The 20261-nt window shown below is 39.1% G+C and overlaps 3 protein-coding genes across 10 annotated transcripts; 1 reads left to right on the top strand and 2 right to left on the bottom strand.

Annotated features, from left to right (window-relative positions):
- Positions 1–668: 668 nt before the first annotated feature.
- Positions 669–5636, bottom strand: LOC131356711 (uncharacterized). 6 transcript variants are annotated; one of them, XR_009205056.1, is made up of 3 exons: positions 4726–5496; positions 2035–3019; positions 671–1929 (listed from the first exon to the last, which is right to left on the bottom strand). XR_009205056.1 is itself a non-coding variant. In XM_058395896.1 (2 exons), the coding sequence occupies exons 1-2, from the start codon at positions 5634–5636 to the stop codon at positions 2971–2973; spliced, it is 537 nt and encodes a 178-aa protein (XP_058251879.1). In that variant the 3' UTR covers positions 669–2970. The 6 variants fall into 6 exon arrangements, 3 of the variants coding, with proteins under 3 accessions (XP_058251879.1, XP_058251877.1, XP_058251878.1); XR_009205055.1 differs by having other exon boundaries at positions 673–2220; positions 2423–3019; XR_009205057.1 differs by adding an exon at positions 3126–4640 and having other exon boundaries at positions 676–3019.
- A 35-nt stretch (positions 5637–5671) lies between these two features.
- LOC131356702 (uncharacterized) lies at positions 5672–10822 on the top strand. Of its 3 annotated transcripts, none has more exons than XM_058395881.1 (3): positions 5672–5807; positions 8432–8497; positions 8749–10822. In XM_058395881.1, exons 2-3 carry the CDS (start codon positions 8487–8489, stop codon positions 10436–10438), a joined length of 1701 nt encoding a protein of 566 aa, XP_058251864.1. In that variant the 5' UTR covers positions 5672–5807; positions 8432–8486; the 3' UTR covers positions 10439–10822. The 3 variants fall into 3 exon arrangements, with proteins under 3 accessions (XP_058251864.1, XP_058251865.1, XP_058251866.1); XM_058395882.1 differs by lacking the exon at positions 5672–5807 and adding an exon at positions 6852–6908; XM_058395883.1 differs by lacking the exon at positions 5672–5807 and adding an exon at positions 6973–7667.
- A 704-nt stretch (positions 10823–11526) lies between these two features.
- LOC131356706 (tripartite motif-containing protein 16-like) lies at positions 11527–18631 on the bottom strand. The gene is made up of 6 exons (XM_058395887.1): positions 17907–18631; positions 17198–17293; positions 16712–16942; positions 15946–16102; positions 15326–15385; positions 11527–14506 (listed from the first exon to the last, which is right to left on the bottom strand). Exons 1-6 carry the CDS (start codon positions 18492–18494, stop codon positions 13980–13982), a joined length of 1659 nt encoding a protein of 552 aa, XP_058251870.1. The 5' UTR covers positions 18495–18631; the 3' UTR covers positions 11527–13979.
- Between the last annotated feature and the right edge of the window lie 1630 nt (positions 18632–20261).

Genomic DNA, 20261 nt, shown 5'->3' with positions numbered 1-20261 from the left:
AGTGAAAATGTTAATTAGGATTAATAATCTTAGATATTTTGCAGTGCGACTAGATGAGTGGCAAAACAACTGAAGAATGCTGTTGATTTTTCTTAACATGCATCTTTCTACATTTGAAAGAAACACAAGTAACCTGGGTTTTTTCACTCCAGTATCATTTCCAGTCTTCCATCTACACTGTTTTTGTGTATGTTGAAGGTATTCACACATTTTCTGTTGCACTGCAGTGGTTTTTAATGACATTCACTCTACACTCACTGTTTATGGAAAGAGAAAGATTTTCCAGTTAATGTCAAATTCCAGTACTGGTAAATATCAGTTATTTACAGATTTTTTCTTGATCCAAAAACAGTGTAATTGCTGAATTCTCATCTTATTTCATGCCGGATAAGTCCCGAGTTCAAAGCAGCCTGCCTATAAATACAAATACAATATCTACCTACCTTTTGGCAACACATCTGACCTACTGAAAGGAGCACTCCTGATTTTAGCAAAAAGACAACTAGGGTACTGCAATCTACAGCACCTATATAGAAGCATTCCTTATTAGTAAATAAAGCATTCTAGATTTGTTTATTTTGTCTAAGATTCATTTTATTTTGTCTGAGCTTGAGTCATGCATGGGGTCATAAAGGGAAGATGAAAGAGAGATCAATCAGTATCACACAATCTTAGTTTCTTATTTTGTGTGTGTGTGTGTTCCAGTGTATGTCTGTGGTTTTTGTTGTATATAAATGGTTCAATAGCTGGTGGGTCAACAAGTCATAGGTCTTTCTCTTGGATGGTATAAGCTGCACTGAGTATGGCAGTTTGCTTTGGTATAAGAGGACTAAAACACCTGAGGAGTTGCTTCTTTACACCATCCAGTTATTGACTATTTTCCTAGAATGACCCCAAGCCTTTTATTTCAAGGGCATAAAATAAAATGTCGAAGAATCTGTTTAGCCCTATGAAACTGAGTCACATCAAGGTTCATTAGATCGGAGCACACAACTGGTTGTGTTATTTTTATTGAAATTCATTATGGTATTTTTATTATTTTTTATATTATCAGGATGTTACATTGTCTACTGGTAATCCTGTGTTTTCCATCATGTTTCTCAAAATCAATGTAGAGTGATTATTATTATTATTAATTAATTAATTTGAAGTTTGAATTACTGAAGATACAATACATGTTGATTTGTGTTAGAGTTGACTCAGGCCCAGTGCCTTTGCCAGATATTTACTTTGGAAGATCAGATAGACAGATAGTGCCACAGAACTAGCAGTATGGAATCAACAATATGAGCTAATTCACTAAATCAAGTTAAATGAAAAGGATAAACATTTATGCATGAACAGTTCAAATTCACAAGTAATATGGTACACGTAAAGTAAAAAATTCAACTGATATATGTTAAACTATCATAATGGCTCATCAAAAAACATTTTTAAATGACTACCAAAACAAAGTCAAATATTAAACAATAGCATTAATGAATAAACAATGCATTTTAATTGAATATAAATATACACATTTGATACAGATATGTTTATTATTACCTCTGTGTTACATCATGTTACATGGCCTTATTCAATCTCCTGAATTTGTTTATTTACTTTTTGTCAGGTTATGAAACCTGCTCTTGTATATGCCATAACAGCTTTAACTCTCCTCTGATTCATGGTGAATTTTCCTCAGCTCTCTTAGTTTCTTAGCACAGCTGAATTTTCTAGTTTCCTCAGCTTGAGGTATCAAGTCGTCGAGAGACTGAACAATGAAAGCAGAATCTGGCTTTAAAGCAATCTCACAGTTTCATGATTATGATGTAGGATTCTTCCAGCAGCTCAGCTTTTTCCTTTTCAGTCTCGGACAATTCTTCCTTCAGTCTCTTCTCTACGCTTGTGTTCTCCTTTTCCTGTTTCTTGTTGCTTTCAAACTCCTTTCTGATATTTTCAAAGGACCTTGTGTCAAACTTGATATTAGATGCTTAGTATATAATTTACCATTGCATTGACCAGAGTAGTTTTGCCTGTTCTAGTTACACCTACCCTCAGTAGTATTTTGTTTTGCATATTGATGTCTCTGTCCAAAGGTCCATTTTCTTACTGAGCCGTCTTTTTCAAGATTACTTCTGGTTGTGAGGAGACGATATTGTGCAGTTGGACCTTCACTGATTAATTTACTCTTCTGGATTAAATCATGTACAGACAGTGAAGTCTTGAGATCTGTTAAATCTAATGACAGATAAAAAAAAAAAAATCTGGTTAGATGCCATGAGAATTTATGCTTAAAATATCCTCAATCATTTAAAAACTTAAGGCTGGACAAGATGTAAAATGTTGGCATCTACCAACATCTGGTTGGCATCTGGCATTTTCCTTAAAAACCATTTCATTTTTTTTCAACATGATCATTTGAGTATAGAAAATTACTTACCCTGTAGCCATAATGTTAGTTTAATTACCATAAATGTCTTCCATCACAACTGAGGCGAGTTGAGTTAGTAATCGTGGAGGAGAAAAAAAGGAGGAGAAGGTAGTAGTCGGGGCAAAACAGGAAGTAGCTATGATGCTAAAGCTCACGAATGTCAGCGCTATAGAGTCGGTGTCTAAACGAGACCAGATGGGGAAGTGGAGAGAGTGCTCTTAAATAGGGGAGAGGAGGAAAGAAACTAATGAGGTGCAGGTGAACTCAATATTCGAGTGCGCTGGTGCGTGGTCGGGTCCGGCGTGCCCGTGACAGAACCCCCCCTCCACGGTCCGCTCCTGAGGACCGAGGTCTTCGGCATCGCGGCGGACAGCCTCTAGCATGCGGAGCGGGGTGTTCTGGGTGACGGGTGTGGAAGTCTGTGAGGAGGTTGAGGTCCAAGATATCACGAGGGACCCATGACCTTTCTTCTGGACCATACCCCTCCCAGTCGACTAGGTACTCGAGGTGACCACCACGACACCGGGACCTCAGGATCTCCTTCACCGTATAGACAGTCATCCTCGACCACCGGAGGGAGAGGGGGATCTACTGCATTGCTGGATTCTGTGGAGGGAGAAGGAGAGACAGGTGAGACATAAGGCTTAAGTAAAGATACATGGAATGTGGGGTGAATTTTGTAGTGTGATGGAAGTTGGAGTTGCACTGTAACCGGGTTGATGAGACGGGAGATGAGGAACGGGCCGATGTATTTGGGGCTGAGCTTCCTGCAGGGGAGACGTAATTGCAGGTCTCTTGTTGAGAGCCACACCTTCTGTCCAGGTTGGTAATTTGGCGCTTCCTCCCTCCGGGTGTCCACTGCCCGCTTATGGCGCCGGATGGCCTGTTGTAATCTCTGGTGGGTGGAGTTCCAGACTCTCACTTTCCTGGAACCAATGTTGGACTGAGGGGACTGTGGAAGGTTCGTCGGACCAGGGAAACAATGGAGGCTGGAATCAGAGTATGCACTGGAAAGGGGTGAGGCCGGTGGTGGATTGACGCAGGGAGTTCTGTGCATACTCGGCCCACGGGAGGTAGCGATGCCAGGAGAGTTGCTGGTGGTGGCAGAAGGTACGTAGGTAGCGACTGATGATCTGGATTTTACGCTCGGTTTGGCCGTTGGACTGTGGGTGATATCCAGAAGTCAGGCTAGTGGTCACACCCAGGTGACTGAAGAAGGCCTTCCAGACACGTGACAAACTGAGGTGCCCTATCGGACACAATATCTTCGGGGATCCCAAAGTTCCAAAAGACATGCTGGAACAGACCTTCTGCGGTTTCCAAGGCTGTGGGGAGGCCTTTAAGAGGGATGAGGCGGCAGGCCTTGGAGAACTGGTCCACTGCCACCAGGAGGCAGGTGTAACCTTCAGAGCCTGGCAGGTCAGTGATAAAGTCCACTCCTAGGTGTGACCAGGGGCGTTGAGGAGTGGGCAATGGGATAAGTTTGCCAGATGGTAGATGACATGCTCTGAGAGGACAAGGACAATACAATACAATACAATACAATACAAGGACGGAGTACTCCGTCCTTCTTGGCCATGAAGAAAAAGCTTGAGGCAGCCGGGGACTTAGAAGGACGGATATATCCTTGCTTTAGGCCTCTCAAATGTAGTCCTCCATGGCCTGGTGTTCCGGCAGGGACAGGGAGTATATTTTGCCTCATGGCATGGGGGCATCAGGAAGGAGATCAATACAACAATCCCAGGGTCGATGTGGGGGAAGCTCGGAAGCCTTGCGCAGACAAAGCACGTCTTGGTAGTCCAAGTATTGGGGAGGAATGGAAGGAAGCTGTTTTTGGTGCGGGCTCTCAATGGATGTGGATTGTAGGGATAAGGAGGGAGTTTTGGGAACCTGAAGCGGGAGGTTAGGAAAACAATGATTGACGCAGTGTTCTCCCCACTTCAGAACCTCTCCAGTGGAAATGGTAGGGGAGTGCGCCATAAGCCAGGGCCGTCCAAGGATTATCTCCGAAGTGGGCCGCTCTAGAACCAGGAAATAACTGTTCTCCGAGTGAAGAAAGCCAATCCTAATGTGGATTGGCCCCACGAAGGAGCACACTGTCCCCCGCCCTAGGGGGCTACCGGTGATTGAGTGGATGCGGTAGTGGACGGGGTTAGGGCTCTTCTTGAGGCCCAACTGGTGGCAAAGGTCGGCAGAGATGAAGTTGCCGGCTGATCCAGAGTCTGAGCTGTAATGGGAGAGGAGCCGCAAATCAGTTCTACAGGCGTGGTGAGTGGTTTTAAATGAGTAGAGAAATAAGTTATAGTACTCACCGCGGGGCGTACTGGGCATGTGGGACATGCAGACAATGCATGTCCCGGTTGGCCGCAGTAGAGGCAGAGACCCTGGGTTAGCTGGCGTTTTCTCAGAGGGTGAAAGCCTGGAGTGTTCCACTTGCATGGGTTCCATTGCTGGTTCTAGAGAGGTGGATGAGGGAGAGGTCTTGGGATGGCGATGGACGGGTGATGGGAGTGACAACCTTGGCTCCGCCAGGCAAAGCTTCTGTCGTTCAGAGACTCGAGTGGCAGGTTGAATGAAGCTTTCCAGCCCTATGGAGTCATCCACGGTGGCGAGCTGCAGACGAACCCCGGGCTCGAGTCCCTGGTGATAGGTGGTTAGCAGGGTGCGTTCATCCCACCCACTGGCAGCAGCTAGAGTGCGGAAATGCAGAGTATAGTCATTAATGGAGCGTGTACCTTGTTTCAGGTGGTAGAGTTGCTCTCCCGCACTCGTATCCCATAAGAGTTTGCCAAAGACCTCTCTGAAGTGAGACGAAAGCATCAACGGACTGAAGAACTGGGCTGTTCTGCTGCCAGAGGGAATCAGCCCAGCGGAGTGCTTTCCCAGTCAGAAGCGAGATGATGAATGCAAACTTTGCCCTGTCGGTGGGAAAGCAGTGGGGTTGCATCTCCATGGCTAGTTGACACTGAAGCAGGAAATCACTGCAATCCTCTGCCGAACCAGAATAGGAGGAGGGCGTGGCCATTGTGCCGGAGAGGTATGCCACTTCCGGGTTCGGCGGTGGACGCGCAGCCGCGGTAGAGTCAGCAGCAGTCGCGGGCTGAAATGCGGTGGGAACCGTAGTGGTAGCGGGCTGAGAAGCGGTGGCTTCCTGTAACGCGGGGAGCACTCCCTGCAGCGCACTGACCAGCTGGCGGATGGTGTCAGCGGCTGTTGGGTCCATACTGTTTTACGGTCTGGTCTTCTGTCACAAAAACACCAGAGGAGAACCGGCAATGGAGTATTAAGTTTATTGAAAACAGAAAACGGGTGGAAAGAGGGAGAGTGGAGAATACTCAGCTTTACGGAGGAGACTGTGAGCCGGAGCTGGAGGTAGATGATGCCGTGCACGGAGGTGAGTGGAGTTAGTAATCGTGGAGGAGAAAAAAAGGAGGAGAAGGTAGTAGTCGGGGCAAAACGGGAAGTCGCGGTTGCTATGACGCTCATGATCTTTTATCTCTATTCAGATACAAACTAGCAATATAATATTTATTGCTACATTCGTACCTGAATAGAGATATTGTTGAAATTGTTAAGATTGTTATCAATGTTGTTGAAAATGTAACATGGGACACCTGAAATACCAGCAGCATTTATTTCAGTTGTCTTAAAAACAAAAAAACTGAGTACTGAAGTCGAGTGTTTCTGGAAAATTCTACTTCCAGCTTGTTGATTTAGCCACTAAACTCACTAAGTCACTAAACATGCTCTACAACCACACAAAGACAGATTTTTATTTGTTTCTTTCTTTCTTTCTTTCTTTCTTTTGGTTTTCCCCATATTTAACACAGTGCAACAATCCAATCAAAGTTAAGGCATGTTTAGGTTTTGGATATTTTTTGCAACTAACCCAAAAAGTATGCCATATTTTCCAAATTCTGAAGAAAGACAACTGTGAATTTTTGTGAAATATGAGATAGAGGGTTGGTGTGATAAAAAACAGAAGAAGAAGAAGAAGAAGAAGAAGAAGAAGAAGAAGAAAATTCAAGATTCATGAGATTCAAGCATTGTCTGATCCACAAATAACTGTTATTCTTATTCACTCTGCTCTTATATATTGAGTACCTATAACTATTTTTTCTTATTATTTTAGAAAGTTATGTATGTTCTCCAGTTTTATTTATTTAAATCAAACCAAATAAATACAATGGTAAAACAACTGTTAAAAATGCATCATTAAAAAAAAGCTTTAACCTCAGATTATACATGAAAATGTAAGTGAATTTGATTTGACTGTACCTGATTTGTAAAGATGTCCTTACTGAAGAGTGCAGAGAACTGAAAATCCTGAAAAAAAACAGAGTCACATGATCGTCTCTGTGTTTTTACGCCTAGTTACAGATTACTCAGTGATGTTTATTGGCTGGGTTTTGCCACTCAGGTGTGACTCCCTCATCAGGTGACCTCAAAATTCTTCCTGTTTGTCTTGCTCCTTAAGGAGATTTTTACAGATCAGGTAGAGTAATATCAAATTTACACATGTTTACATGTATAATTTTGTAGTAAAATCTTAGTTAATCAAAGGTAAAACTAAATAAGATGCTTAAGGTTCAGCTTTTGTAGAACTCTTAAATCTAGATTTGGATTTACTTAACTAAAAACGTTTTCATATATATCAAATGAGTGATACAAATTCCATCGAAGAAAATATCACTATTTATAAACTACAGTGAATGTTGGAACCAGTGACTTTTGCAGTGCAGTCTATTTCGATTTTAAAACGTGTTACAGATAAAATATTACAGTGACAGAGTGAGTCAAGATAGTCAAAAGTCAAGCAGAGTCAAGAAGCTTTTGTTGTCATTTCAACAATATGTAGATGGCACAGTACACCGTGAAATGAAACGACGTTTCTCCAGGACCCTCATGCTATATAAAACAACAACACAGAGCTACATAAAACAACACAGAGCTAAGGACTGAAAGTAAATTGTTCTAGCCACATAAAGTGCAATGTGTGCAACCTAGTGCAAACAGTGCAAGACAAAAAGTGCAACAGTGCAAGGTGCAAAATTGCTAGGTTTTGGACTAGGTATTATTTCTGCTTCATGCCAGGAGGGTGGAATTTTCACAATATCCCTGTGAAGTTAAACATTCTAAGGAGCATTTTCAGAAGAAGACAGAGTAACCCTATTGGGGGGGTTATTCTGTTTTGCGCAAGGAGATGACCCTAGCATTATGGAAGGAAGGAGCGTGCCACAGTCACTTTCATGAGGTACCATCACAAGGACGGGTCCCATGCTCTACCTGCATTTGGTTTTATTCAAATAAGTAAAACTGAATAAGATACATAATTTTCTACAATAAGAAGATTAATAAGTTTTAAGAACTCAATTTATATTGTAAGAACAAGGAAAAAAGCTACTTGTGGACCAATCAATGCTTGAATCTCTTGAATTTTCTTCTTTATCTTTTTCTTCTTCTGTTGTTTTGATTGTGCTGTGTGGCATCAGCCCTCTAGCTCATATTCGACAGCAATTTGACAGTTGTCATTCTTTAGAACTTGGAACAACTTCTACTTATTGGGTTAGTTAGCTAGAAGTAGAATTTTCCAGGAACACTCGACTCCATTGCTCAGTTAAATTAATATTGGCTGAAATGGGGAAAAATTCTGTATTGATCACTCCACCTCTGTCTGAATCAAGGCAGAGCCAACCCTTAGAAGACTGATACAAAGAAAGATATTATTGTGTACTACTGTATGCCATATAAAGGTCTTTAAATATTTTGAAATAATATCAAAATCAACCAAATATCTATTGCTAGAAATCAAGAAAAATATATATAAACAGATAAAACAGGCAAAATGTATAAATGGCCCAAGATAAAATAATACAATTTACTGCATTTTTAATAAAAAAATTTTAACCCAATAAAGGAATAAATTAATAAAATAAATAAATAAATAAGGGGGAAAGAGGGAAAGAGGAATTTTCTACAGTAGCAGCATTTCGATAAAATTCTACATTTCATTAACAGGTCATGCAGTTGTAACGGAAATTTCTGATACATTTGTGGTTATCAAGCTACCATTATGGCTACAGGGTAAGTGGAATTCTTTACTCAAATGGCAAACTAAATTGTTTTCTAAAAAATATATTTTTTTTGTTTCAAAAATATCATCCTCTGCACTGGTTAATGCCACAAATGACTGCATTTTGTATTCGAAGTAATGTACAGTATTTTACATCTATTTTTACTTGTTCAAACATATGTTTTAAAATGATTGATGATCTTCTTAAACATAAATTCTCATGACATTAAACCAGATCTTTATCTGTCATTGAATTTAATAGATCTCAAGAGACATCAGTGGTTGTACGTGATTTAATACATAAGAGTGAATTAATCACTAAAGGTCCACCTTCACGATATCGTCTCCTCACAACCAGAAGTAATCTTTATGAAGATGGCTCAGTGAGAAAATGGACATTTGGACAGCGATGTGTCAATATGCAAAACAAAATCCTACTGATGGTAGGAGAAACTGGAACAGGCAAAACTACTCTGATCAACGCCGTGGTAAATCATATACTCGGGGTGAAGTTTACAGATGAAGTGTGGTTTGAGATTACAGAAGAGGGAGGAGATAATCAAATGTCAGATCAGTCAAAAAGTCAAACAACTGAAATCACTGTGTATGAGGTGTTTGCCCCAGACAACCCAACCTGTCTTACTATCATTGACACTCCAGGTTATGGAGACACCAGGGGAGTAGAATATGACAAACAGACCGCTGAGAATCTTTTCAAGCTGTTTCGAAATGACACTGGAGTGAAAGAAATTGATGCAGTGTGTCTGGTACTCAAGGCGTCTGAGAATCAGCTTTCTCATAGACAGCTGTACATATTTGATACAGTTTTGTCCTTATTTGGTAAAGACATAGAGAACAATATTGTCATATTTATCACTCACTCAGATGGATTGTCTCCATATAATGTTCTCAATGTCATAAAGACAGCAGGGATTCCCTGTAGGAAAAATGAGAAAGATGAACCTGAGCATTTCTTATTTAACAATCATCAAACTGAGGAAAGGAGACTGGAGTATAACAGAGTTCTCCAGGCAGCTTGGGATCTAACAGCGGACAGTTTAAAATACTTCTTCACCTGCCTAAAAGAACAGAACAGAAAAAGCTTAGAGCAGACTGAAAGCATACTGATTCAGTCCAAACAACTTGAAGCCTGTATTTCTAATCTACAAAAATGCATTGAGTTTATAGAGTGCAAAAGTAAAGAACTGGCTCAGATTCAGAAAGGTCTTTGGGAAGACCAAGAAAAGATTAAGAGAAATGAAAACTTTACTTTTACAGTCACCAAATATCACAAAGAAAAAGTTTCCACTGCCGATGCTTCACGGTGGGACAGAAATGTGACCAGTTGCTCTGTCTGTATGGACAACTGTCATGAGTATGGCTGCTGGAGTGCCCCGGATGCTTGGTGGTGTTATGTCATGAAAAATGACCACTGCACAGTATGCACAGGTAAATGTCACTACACTAAACATGTCAGAGAGAACAAGAAATATGTTACACGTGCCACACAGATCACAGTGTCTTTCAATGATCTCAAAAAGCAATGTGAAAGCAACAGAAAACCAGAATCAGATATAAAGTTTGACTCGGAGTCCTTTGAAAATGTCAGAAAGGAGATTGAATGCAACAAGAAACAGGAAGAGGAGAAATTAAACATAGAGAAGAGACTAAAAAACGAACTGACCAAAAGGGAAAAGGAAAAAGCTGATCTTGCGTACAAAGCCTACAACGCCATCATGAAACTGTCTGAGATTGCTTTAAAGCCAGACTCTACTTTCATTGTTCAGTGTCTCGACTTCTTGATCCCTCGAGCTGAGGAAATTGGAAAACTCAACTACTCAGCTCCTCAGAAACTAAGAGAGCTGAGGAGAATTCAGCCTGAATCAGAGGAAAGAGTTAATGCTGCAATGGCATATGCAAGAGCAGGTCTCAATAAACTGTATGTAAAATAAATAAATCGAGGAGATTATATATGTCCATGTAACATGATGTAATACAGAGGGAATAATGAACTAGTCTGTATCAAGTGTGCATGTTTTGTATACGTTTAAATGCATTGTTTATTCATTAATGCTGTTGTTTATTATTTTACTTTTTCAGTAGTTATTTGAAACTTTTTTTGATGAGCTATTATGATTGTTTAACCTATAGCACAGGAATTGTTTTTACTTTGCATGTACCATATTACTTGTGAATTTGTACTGTTCATGCATAGACGTTTATCCTTTCCTTATTGTCCTAACTTGATATATAGTTAATTAGCTCATATTGTTAATTCCACTACTGCTAGTGTTCTCTGTGTAACTATCTGTCTATCTGACCTTCTCACAATAAATATCTGGTAAAAGTAATGGGCCATAGCTGCCTCTTTCTATCACAAATCAACATGTATTACATCTTAAGTAATTCATATTTCAGATTGATTAGCTATATATTATATAATATATAACTAATTAATTGATTGATTGATTGATTGATTGACTGAGTCTTAATAATAATAATAATAATAATCACTCTACATTGATTTTGAGAAACATTTTTGAAAAACACAGGAATATCAGTTGACAATGTAACTAACATAAAAATCTCATAAAAATACAAAAATGAATATCAATAAAAATAACAAAACCAGTTGAGTGCTCCGATCTTATAAATCTTGATGGGACTCAGTTTCATAGTGCTAAACAGTTTCTTCATCAGTTTATTTTATACACATAAAATAAAAGCTTGGGGTCATTCTAGGATAATAATCAATAATGGGATGGTGTGATGAATCAAATGAGCCCTCACGTGGTTTAGCCCTCTTATACCAGAGCACACTGCTATCTATCCATCCATCCATCCATCCATCCATCTGACCATTAATCCACCCATCCATCCATTCATCTGACCATTTATCCACCCATCCATCCATCCATCCATCTATCTGACTATTTATATATTTATCCATCCATCCATCCATCCATCCAACCATCCATCCATTTTCTCTAGTGCTTTTCCTTGAGTCCATCCCAGGGGACTCAATCACTCAGTACTGATATTGATATTATCATACATTAATTCAAAACACAGGAATATCAGTTAACAACGTATAATCTTGCTGATATAAAAATAATAATAATTTCAATAAAAAATAACACAATCCAGCCATGTGCAAGAAACTTATAAACCTTCAACTATGTGACTCAGTTTCACAGTGCTGAACATTTACAATCTAGGAAGCCATAATGTTCAAAAACCAGTTCACATAGAAAAGAATGAGGTAACAATCTGTCCAAGTCACTGCAGGGTTCTAATAGACCTAAAAGCACAAGATCTGTGTCTTTGAGTGGAAGGTGTGAAATGGACACATTGTCCAAAAGTTGACTTTCGGGCTGGCCCTCATGGCTTTGACATGTGTGTTTTTATTGCATAGGGCTGAATATCTAAGACCATATTCTGTAAAGGCAAATTTTTCTTGAATTCACCACACTGTTTACCATGAAATAATGATAAAAATCAAAGTAAACCATAAACCATGCCATAAAATAGAAATATAAACTCAAATGATTATATTTAGTCCTTTAATCAGTGAAATGTATTCTTTTTTAATCCACATTCCTGATCCTGAGAGGATTCCTAGAAACAATGTGATGTTTGCAATCTGGTTCAGCAGTAGTTTGCTTCAACCACTCTCTTATAGATCCAGCCCAGGCTGTAATATTATTGTAACAGGCATCACAGAACCAGCATAATGTATGTGGATAGACACAATTACACATTCTCTGATTTATTCTCAGCAGTGACACACAAATCATTTTGTACAAACCAGGTTGGCTGAAGATTATTAGTGTTACTGCAGACATTTATAAAAGATTCAGTAATGAGCTGAAGAGAAAATAACATACCCACAGCAGTGCCACACAAATCTGCTGCAGAACATTAAGAGAAAAGGGACAAATACAGTGTCTGTAGTACCATAATTAGCCACAGGAAGGGGCCATTGAACACCATCCATCCATCCATTGTCTATACCCGCTTAATTCCTAATCCCAGCATACATTTGGCAAAAGGCAGGGGTACACCATGGACAGGTCACCAGTCCATCACAGGGCCAGATATATAGACAGACAACCACACACACTCACAATCACTCCTATGGGCAATTTAGAATCACCAATCAGCCTAATGTACATGTTTTTTGGCTGTGGGAGGAAACTGGACTACCCTGAGTAAACCTACACAGGCACGGGGAGAACATGCAAACTCCACACAGAAAGGCCCCTGCCTGTTCAAACCCAGGATTCGAAGCCAGGACCTTCTTCTTTTATTGAATTCACATATCAAAATTTTTAAGTTAAATGTTCTTTTTAACCTTGTTACACCTTGTGACTATTGTTTTCTAGGTGGTCAGTGCATGATGGCATTCCTGAGTATGTACCTATGTGGTATAGTAATGTAAACAATTGCTTTGTGATTAAAGTGGCTAGTGTGTGATGGGGTTGTACCCATTAATCTCAAGAGATGTAGGTATGAGAACATTATTAATGAATGTCCTACAAGCTTGTTCCATCATCTGGTGGACTTACTCTGAACATTTTGGTAACTTCTGCAGTATGGCAGAGGGAGGAAAAGTTTATAGTAGGGGTGGAAGGGGGTCAGTCACTATGTGGTTTTCATGACGCAATGTTTGCAGGGATACAGCTGGTAAGGACCCTTTCAATGATAAAATGGTGTTGTGAGACCAAATTAAGTCATCAAACAGGAAAACTCTGCTCAGCAAAACTACAGTTCTTTACTTTCTCTTAATTTTAGCAAAATATACATAGTCATGGTGCTGGAAAACATATCTAAAGACCATTAATTTAGATTTACAGCATATTCTACTCAATTTGGATTGTTTGGTAAAGTATTATTAATGCATGTCTCGGCAGCTGTATCGTGACAATACAGATTCTAAGTGTTTTCATGGTTTAATTATACAATTGAAGTGGTGTAGCAAAAGAGAAATCAATGGTAAATGACAGTGGTGATAGCTCAGTGGTTAAGGCTTTGGACAACTGATCAGAAGGTGGAATTCAAATCCCAGGACCACCAAGCTGCCCCTGCTGGGCCCCTGAGCAAGACCCTTAACCCAACTCTGCTCTGTTGTATAAATGAAAAAATAGTAAGTCACTCAGGATGCCAAATGTCGTAAACATAAAAATGTTATCATAGTGAAGTCAAAGTCAAGTGTTGAATCAGAAATAAATGTACAACTGAACTGTAGAACCCTTCATAGAACCATAGACCTCCAAAGACTTCCCAAAAAGGTTAGTGCACAGATAAAACTGCCTCTTAAGGCCTGGTAAACACATTCCTGTACACAATATACATCCAGCAAAGAAATGTTTGTTAACAGATGGAAAATTGAGAAGTGATTAAAAATCCCCAGTATGTCTGTAAGCAACACTTAGAATCAAAACCTAAGAATCTCATCCATTATACTCATACATTTTAGATCATAAATTAACTTTATAATTGCAGTTTGATTGTTGATCCTGTGCAAACGACAAACCCGGGGTATAGAGGCTGAGTGAACGTGGTGTGAATGCTGTGGAGTAGCTTCATGGTGTCTGAGACACTGTAGAAGGACAGAGTTCCTGCCCTGTGATCCACATACACTCCTATTCTAGAGGAACTGGGAATGACTGGGATTTTAATTTCCTTTTTAATATGTCTGAAGGAATAGCAGGAAGGATAGCAAAACAATCTCCAGGACTGAGCATTTCGCCCAAACAAACATTCTGTACCATTTCCTTTCCTGCTGATGGTTTTATATGACACCGCTATGGAAACACCATGGCGTCCAGTCCACTCCACCTCCCAGTAACAGCGGCCACATACACGCTCTCTACACAACACCTGGAGATAATAATCAAATCTGTCTGGATGAACAGAATATGGTTGTGCTGTGTCACTGCAGGTGACCACCGTGTTCCACTCAGACAGACAGAGGTGTTTATTTACTGTGTTGGGATCCAGTGTGAACTCACAGGAATCTGATGGAGATGAAAGACAAGGGGCATTTTTTTTTTTTTTATCAAACTGGATATGAACAAATTAATTCAGACTTTATTCACAGGATCATTTAAATGAAATGTGGTATATTTGAATATTTAGTTGCTTCCATAATAATTTAGTTTGTTTTATGTTTTGTGCATAAGTGAGTTTAGTGTAAATTTACATATAAGGAGACTCAGTAACGTGAATGTCGATTATTTGGCTTTAAATTGTATAAGTGATGATGAGTTACTGCAAGTTTATATACACTGTCAAGATGAAATCACTGATTAAATTAATGAACATCTGATGGAAAAATCTTTTTTATTTTAATATGATTAAAAAATAAGCCATAAATATAAGACAAGTGTGTATCTATGATAGCTTATGTGCTTCAAGGGCTGAGCTTCATTACTGGATCACTGGAAAGATTTAGCACATATCACGCTTAGCAGACACACCTTCATCATTTAGTTGTCATTTTGTCATTTTTAGCTCCCTGTGTGTTTCACCTTTTATGGAGTTTTGTAGGCTTCAGTACATGTAAATGACCTTTACTGTGAACATGCTTGGTATTTTGTGATTGATTGGAATTTGGAGGGAATATTTAGTCTTGTTTAGTCAAAAAATAATTTATATTATATATTATAAATGACTACGAAATGTCACACAATCAGACAATTTAAAAAAGCGAATTATTAATGTAAACCTAAAATTACACCGATACAAATATGGTCTATAGATGGATCTATCCATGTCCCTGTATATACCTTGTACAGTATACTGTGTGTGTTTGTGGTGTAAAGAAAGAAACTTACACTGTAGAAACTCTTCTCTGGTTTTGGGTTCAGGAAGTGGAATAATCTGGAATTCTTTTACTGCAATTGAAACACAATTTAAAAAATTACAGTATAATAATGTACCCTTATCCTACAAACGGTCTTGAGCAATCTGGAGTCCATCCCAGGGAACTTGGGGCACAAGGTAATGGACACCCAGGTGCTGAACAATTACAGAGCAAAATCACATACCCATTCACAAACTATGGACAATTTAGAGATGGCAATCTGCAGGGAGGAAACTGGAATATTCTGAGGAAACCCCATAAGCATAGGGAGAAAATGAAAACTCCACATATAAATGGGGGAGGCAGGAACCAATCCTCCAACCCCGGAGTTGCTAAATCCCTTTAGGCCGTTTATCTTACACAGAAGACTCCACAAAGAACCCCTTCAAAAAGTTGAACCATGAGCCACCCTAAGCACATTTGAAAAACCTTTTCTCCTAAGACTATATACACTGTTCAACAGCCGTTTCTCAAAATTTAAGGTTACTTCAATCTCAGGAGTTCACTCCATTAACCCCAAGTCAGAAATATTACTTATCCTAATGCGTGGATATCTCAAATTTCTCAGCAGAAAAAAATCCAGTAGTGTACCTGCATTGGATATTATTTTGAACTCATTGCAGAATATCTCCACATTGTCCGCCAGTTCAGACACAAATGCTGTTACATCCTCAAGAGAGAGGAGAGGATTAAGCCCGATGGGGTGTAGGTCTGCAGATTCAGGAGTGTCCAAGAGAGACGGAAAACTCTACAATGGAAAATGAAAGATGAAGACATTGTCATAATGCACATCAATTTGTAGATACACTGAAGACGTTATGGTTCGAGATCAGACGATTGATCAAGATTTCAGCTTTCATCTAGATGTTAAACAACATTTTCAGGCTAGTAGTGTGACTTATTTCAGTTTATGTTTGTCAGTATCCTCTTCAGAAGGGGATATGCAACAGTCAACCTGTCAGTCATGTGTTCCAATATTTTTGATCATTTGAAAAAAAAATTGCTGGGTTCAAACAAAAGGTGGCAGGGTCTAAGTGGTTTACACATATAGAAATATATGTCAGGAAATGGAAGCTGAATATCTTACCTATCGTCTTATGCACAGCTTTTGACCTCAAACCCAAATGTCTTCAGTGTAATATTTAATTTAATAAAATAAAAAATAGCAAATCATGTTTCTACTGAAGTTAATAAAACAAAAAATAATGCACAAACCCTCAACGAACCAGTGACAATAGCACTGAATAATAATGTTTCAGAATGATCGGATTTGTATAAACCTGTGACAGACGTTTATAGAAAATAAATCAACATGTTCGGAAAAGTAGTTTGTTGAGTTTAGAAACTGTGTCGTTACCTGGAAGAAATGGATGGTATCTGTGTATAAAAGCTGCTCCAGCTCATCATTTCTCCTCTTCAGCTCTGCAATCTCCTGCTCCAGTTGTGTCATGACTTCTTCAGCTCGACTCACTGCAGTTTTCTCCTGAGCCCTGATCTGTGCTGTCACCTTACGACATCTTCCTTCAATTGATTTAATCAGCTCAGCGAATATCCTTTCTGTTTCCTGTACAGCTCTTTGTGCAGAGTGCTGTTAGAAGATACAGGGGGAAAAGACAGGAATGAAAACTTTCTTAGAAAGAAATACTAAGATCAGAAACACCACTTTTAGCAGTACAATAAAACATACTGAAGTAAATCTGTACTCTGAAACATAATAATCAACACATTATAATTGACTAGAATTATACTATAAATATCTTAACTTCCCAGTGTGAATAAGAATGATATCTAAAATGGTTTCTAAATGAAGGGAAATCTCCAGAATCCTGACTGAATCCATCACCCCATAAAACTCCACAGCTTCTGTTAGCTCCTGATGCTTCTTCTCTCTATCCAAGATTCTCTGTTGGCATTTTCTCTGTATCTTCAACAGCTGCTCCTAAATAAACCAAGGGAGAAACCAAGTGATGGAAGTTAAAAATCTAAGAGATAAGGAACAGTCATTATCTGCACTGCTCTCTATGACCAAAAGAGGTCAGTGTTCTCAAGCGCCTGTTCACCAGTTTGCAATTAACGTAACATTTTGAATGTGACTCAATCAGCTCTATAATTCAGGCTCTGTAATTATAATATGCAACATTTATATGTCAATCACGTAATCACCTAAAAAGTGTAAAATCATAATCTACAATAGTGTGGTTTAACTGGTTTATATAGAGGCTTTGAGAAATTGGACCCACTCTTGAATGAATGATATCATTACCACCAGGAAGTCATATGGAGCTTCACTGCAAACTACTTTACCTTCTTGATATACGCACTGTAGCTCAAATAGCATCTCAGTATAACATCACTACTAACTAGTCTTCCCTGTGTGATTACAATTTTTGAATCTTCATGCCCTTTTTTGCCCAGTAGTATTTATCCCTTGCCTGGATATTCTACGTTTCTCAATTTTTTTGTAAATATATATGCAAATTATCTCTAGTGCTGAAAAACAATATGTACAACTACAATATAGTTTATTTTATTTATGTATTTATTTATTTTACCAGTTTCTCAGCTCGTCCTGCTGTAGCTGATACTGTATCATGTCCTTTATGTTCATCCATGGTACACAACATGCAGATACACCTCTGGTCAGTGCGACAGTAAACCTCCAGCAGTTTGTCATGCTGAGAGCAGATCTGCTCCTGGAGTCGGCTGGAGGCTTCCACCAGCTTGTGCTTCTTAAAGGCAGGAGATTTATAGTGAGGCTGGAGATGAGCTTCACAGAAAGAGGCCAGACACACCAGGCAGGACTTGATGGCTTTGGATTTTTCACCAGTACAGGAATCACACTCCACATCTTCATTTACAGCTGAACACTGAACAGGAAGTGTAGCTTGGAGTTCTCTCTTTAGTTTCTCCATAACTTCACCCAGAATGGCATTTTTACTGATAGCAGGTCTTGAAGTGAAGGTTTCTTTACACTGAGGACAGCAATAGACTCCCTGCTGATCCTCCTGATCCCAGCAGTCATTTATACACACCATACAGAAACTGTGTCCACAGAGAATAGTCACTGGATCCTTGAGTAAATCCAGACAGACTGGACAGCTGAACTGATCCTGAGCCACTGAAATATTAGTCTCTGCCATTTTACTTTGCTCACGTACACAGAAGAGGGTGTATGAAATAAACTTTGAGCTATATAACGTTAATCGAAAAAGTAAAAAAGAAACCTTCAGACAGCTAAATCAGTTTTACACACAAACACACCACGGAAAGGGTGAGTTTTGGTTTCATTTCTGTTGAAGTGAATGGGAGTGACTGACAGGGAGAGGGAGGGCAGAAGGAACTTGGAGAGGGTTTGTCCAAACCTGAAAAAAAGTTGTCACTGTGTGTCTGCTCAGCCTATAAGATTGCATACTGCTCATGAAGAGCAAACTCCCTGCTGTAGCTAACAAAATAACTCTATCCTTAAAGGAGCTGAATAACTTACCAGCTCACAAGCAGGGAGGTTGTCAGTGATAATATCACAGGTACTGGTAATAAACAAACATCAGTTTCTTTATCATATCAGGAGATGTAAAATTAAACAAAACACCAAGTAGGTGGGGTCAGAATTGTATAACATATCAATTCATTAGGTCTCTGTAAGATATAAGTGTAGATAACTCGAAATCTTCAGGAAAGAGGAAATTATTTTTATTAGCTTCACTCTTTAACTAGTATTTAACACACACACACACACACATGGCTCTGCGTGCTCATCCTTCCCTATCGGCTCTCACTTCTTCCCCTTTTTATCGTTTTACACAGAAATAATTATTAGTACGAATAAACATAGTCACGTGACTGTCCAGCCTTTTAGTTTCCTCGGCTCTGCCATCCATTCACAACCCGGTGCTCAACCACGCCCCCATTTCAACAAGGCATCAAGGAATTACACTGACCTAATAGTTCCTTATGAGCCCTCGGTTGCTGTTGTAGAAAGGACATTATTTAGTTACATTGACGTTATTTACTGTCCAGTGTCACCCAAATGAGAATGGGTTCCATTCTGAGCCTAGTTCCTCTCAAGGTTTCTTCCTCATATCACAGGAGCTTTTTATAAAATAGGGATAAAATAATAACTAAAATTTAAATATATATATATATATATATATATATATATATATATATTAATTATATTTTCTATTTTATTTATTTTATTTTATTTTATTACTTTTGTAAAGCTGCTTAGAGACAATGTCCATTGTAAAAGGCGCAATACAAATTAACTGAATTGAATTGAATTAAAAAGCTTGAATCACCTCATTGTTAGGGTCAACATGCAGGTCTGAAAACATCAGGCACATTTTCTTTGATATAGAGTCAACATCTACACCACTGAACAGTTTCATTCATAGCTCTTTTAACAGTGGACATTGCCTCGATATATAATGTAAAAATTCAGTATAGGATACGATATGATGAAGACCTTGAGAGGAACCTCATCCTCATCCTCATGTGGGTGACACCAGATTATATATCATTTTCCCAATTCTAGTTAGAACCTGAAGTCAAACTATTTGAAGTTATCAGCTGTTTACTGATGAAGAGTCCAAAACAGTCCAAAGCCATCTCCATGGTTTCTAAGTGCTACCATCCACAGCAATCCCATGTACTGTATCTCCAGGTTGTCCATGTAGAGATATCCTCAGCAGCAGTGTGTGACCTTCAAGTGATCATCTTTGATTTGATACACACAAAGGCATGTAACCCTAAGGCCCATTATCACGTATTGAGGCAGAGAGTAGAATGCAAGCACAGGTAGGCATTTTCCAAGGAACAGCAGATCCAAAACACAAGGCAATATCCAAAGTCAATGAACAAGTTCACTAAACGCAAAACAAAGGCTCAGGGCCGACAAAAAGACAACA

This window comes from Hemibagrus wyckioides, linkage group LG07 (assembly GCF_019097595.1).
Source record: "Hemibagrus wyckioides isolate EC202008001 linkage group LG07, SWU_Hwy_1.0, whole genome shotgun sequence".
NCBI lineage: Eukaryota > Metazoa > Chordata > Actinopteri > Siluriformes > Bagridae > Hemibagrus > Hemibagrus wyckioides.
This window is presented reverse-complemented; position numbering and strand designations above follow the sequence as displayed.

What these genes read in the sequence shown, in the direction of transcription:
- LOC131356711 (XM_058395894.1), bottom strand. Translation starts at nt 5,233, where the DNA reads ATGCTTTCGTCTCACTTCAGAGAGGTCTTTGGCAAACTCTTATGGGAT. An exon ending in CATGCCCAGTACGCCCCGCG is followed by an intron (nt 3,020 to 4,725) that starts GTGAGTACTATA and finishes CTCCCTCCACAG; the next exon opens with AATCCAGCAATGCAGTAGAT.
- LOC131356706 (XM_058395887.1), bottom strand. Translation starts at nt 18,494, where the DNA reads ATGGCAGAGACTAATATTTCAGTGGCTCAGGATCAGTTCAGCTGTCCA. An exon ending in CAGGACGAGCTGAGAAACTG is followed by an intron (nt 17,294 to 17,906) that starts GTAAAATAAATA and finishes TGGTTTATTTAG; the next exon opens with GAGCAGCTGTTGAAGATACA. An exon ending in CAGAGAAGAGTTTCTACAGT is followed by an intron (nt 14,507 to 15,325) that starts GTAAGTTTCTTT and finishes CATCTCCATCAG; the next exon opens with ATTCCTGTGAGTTCACACTG.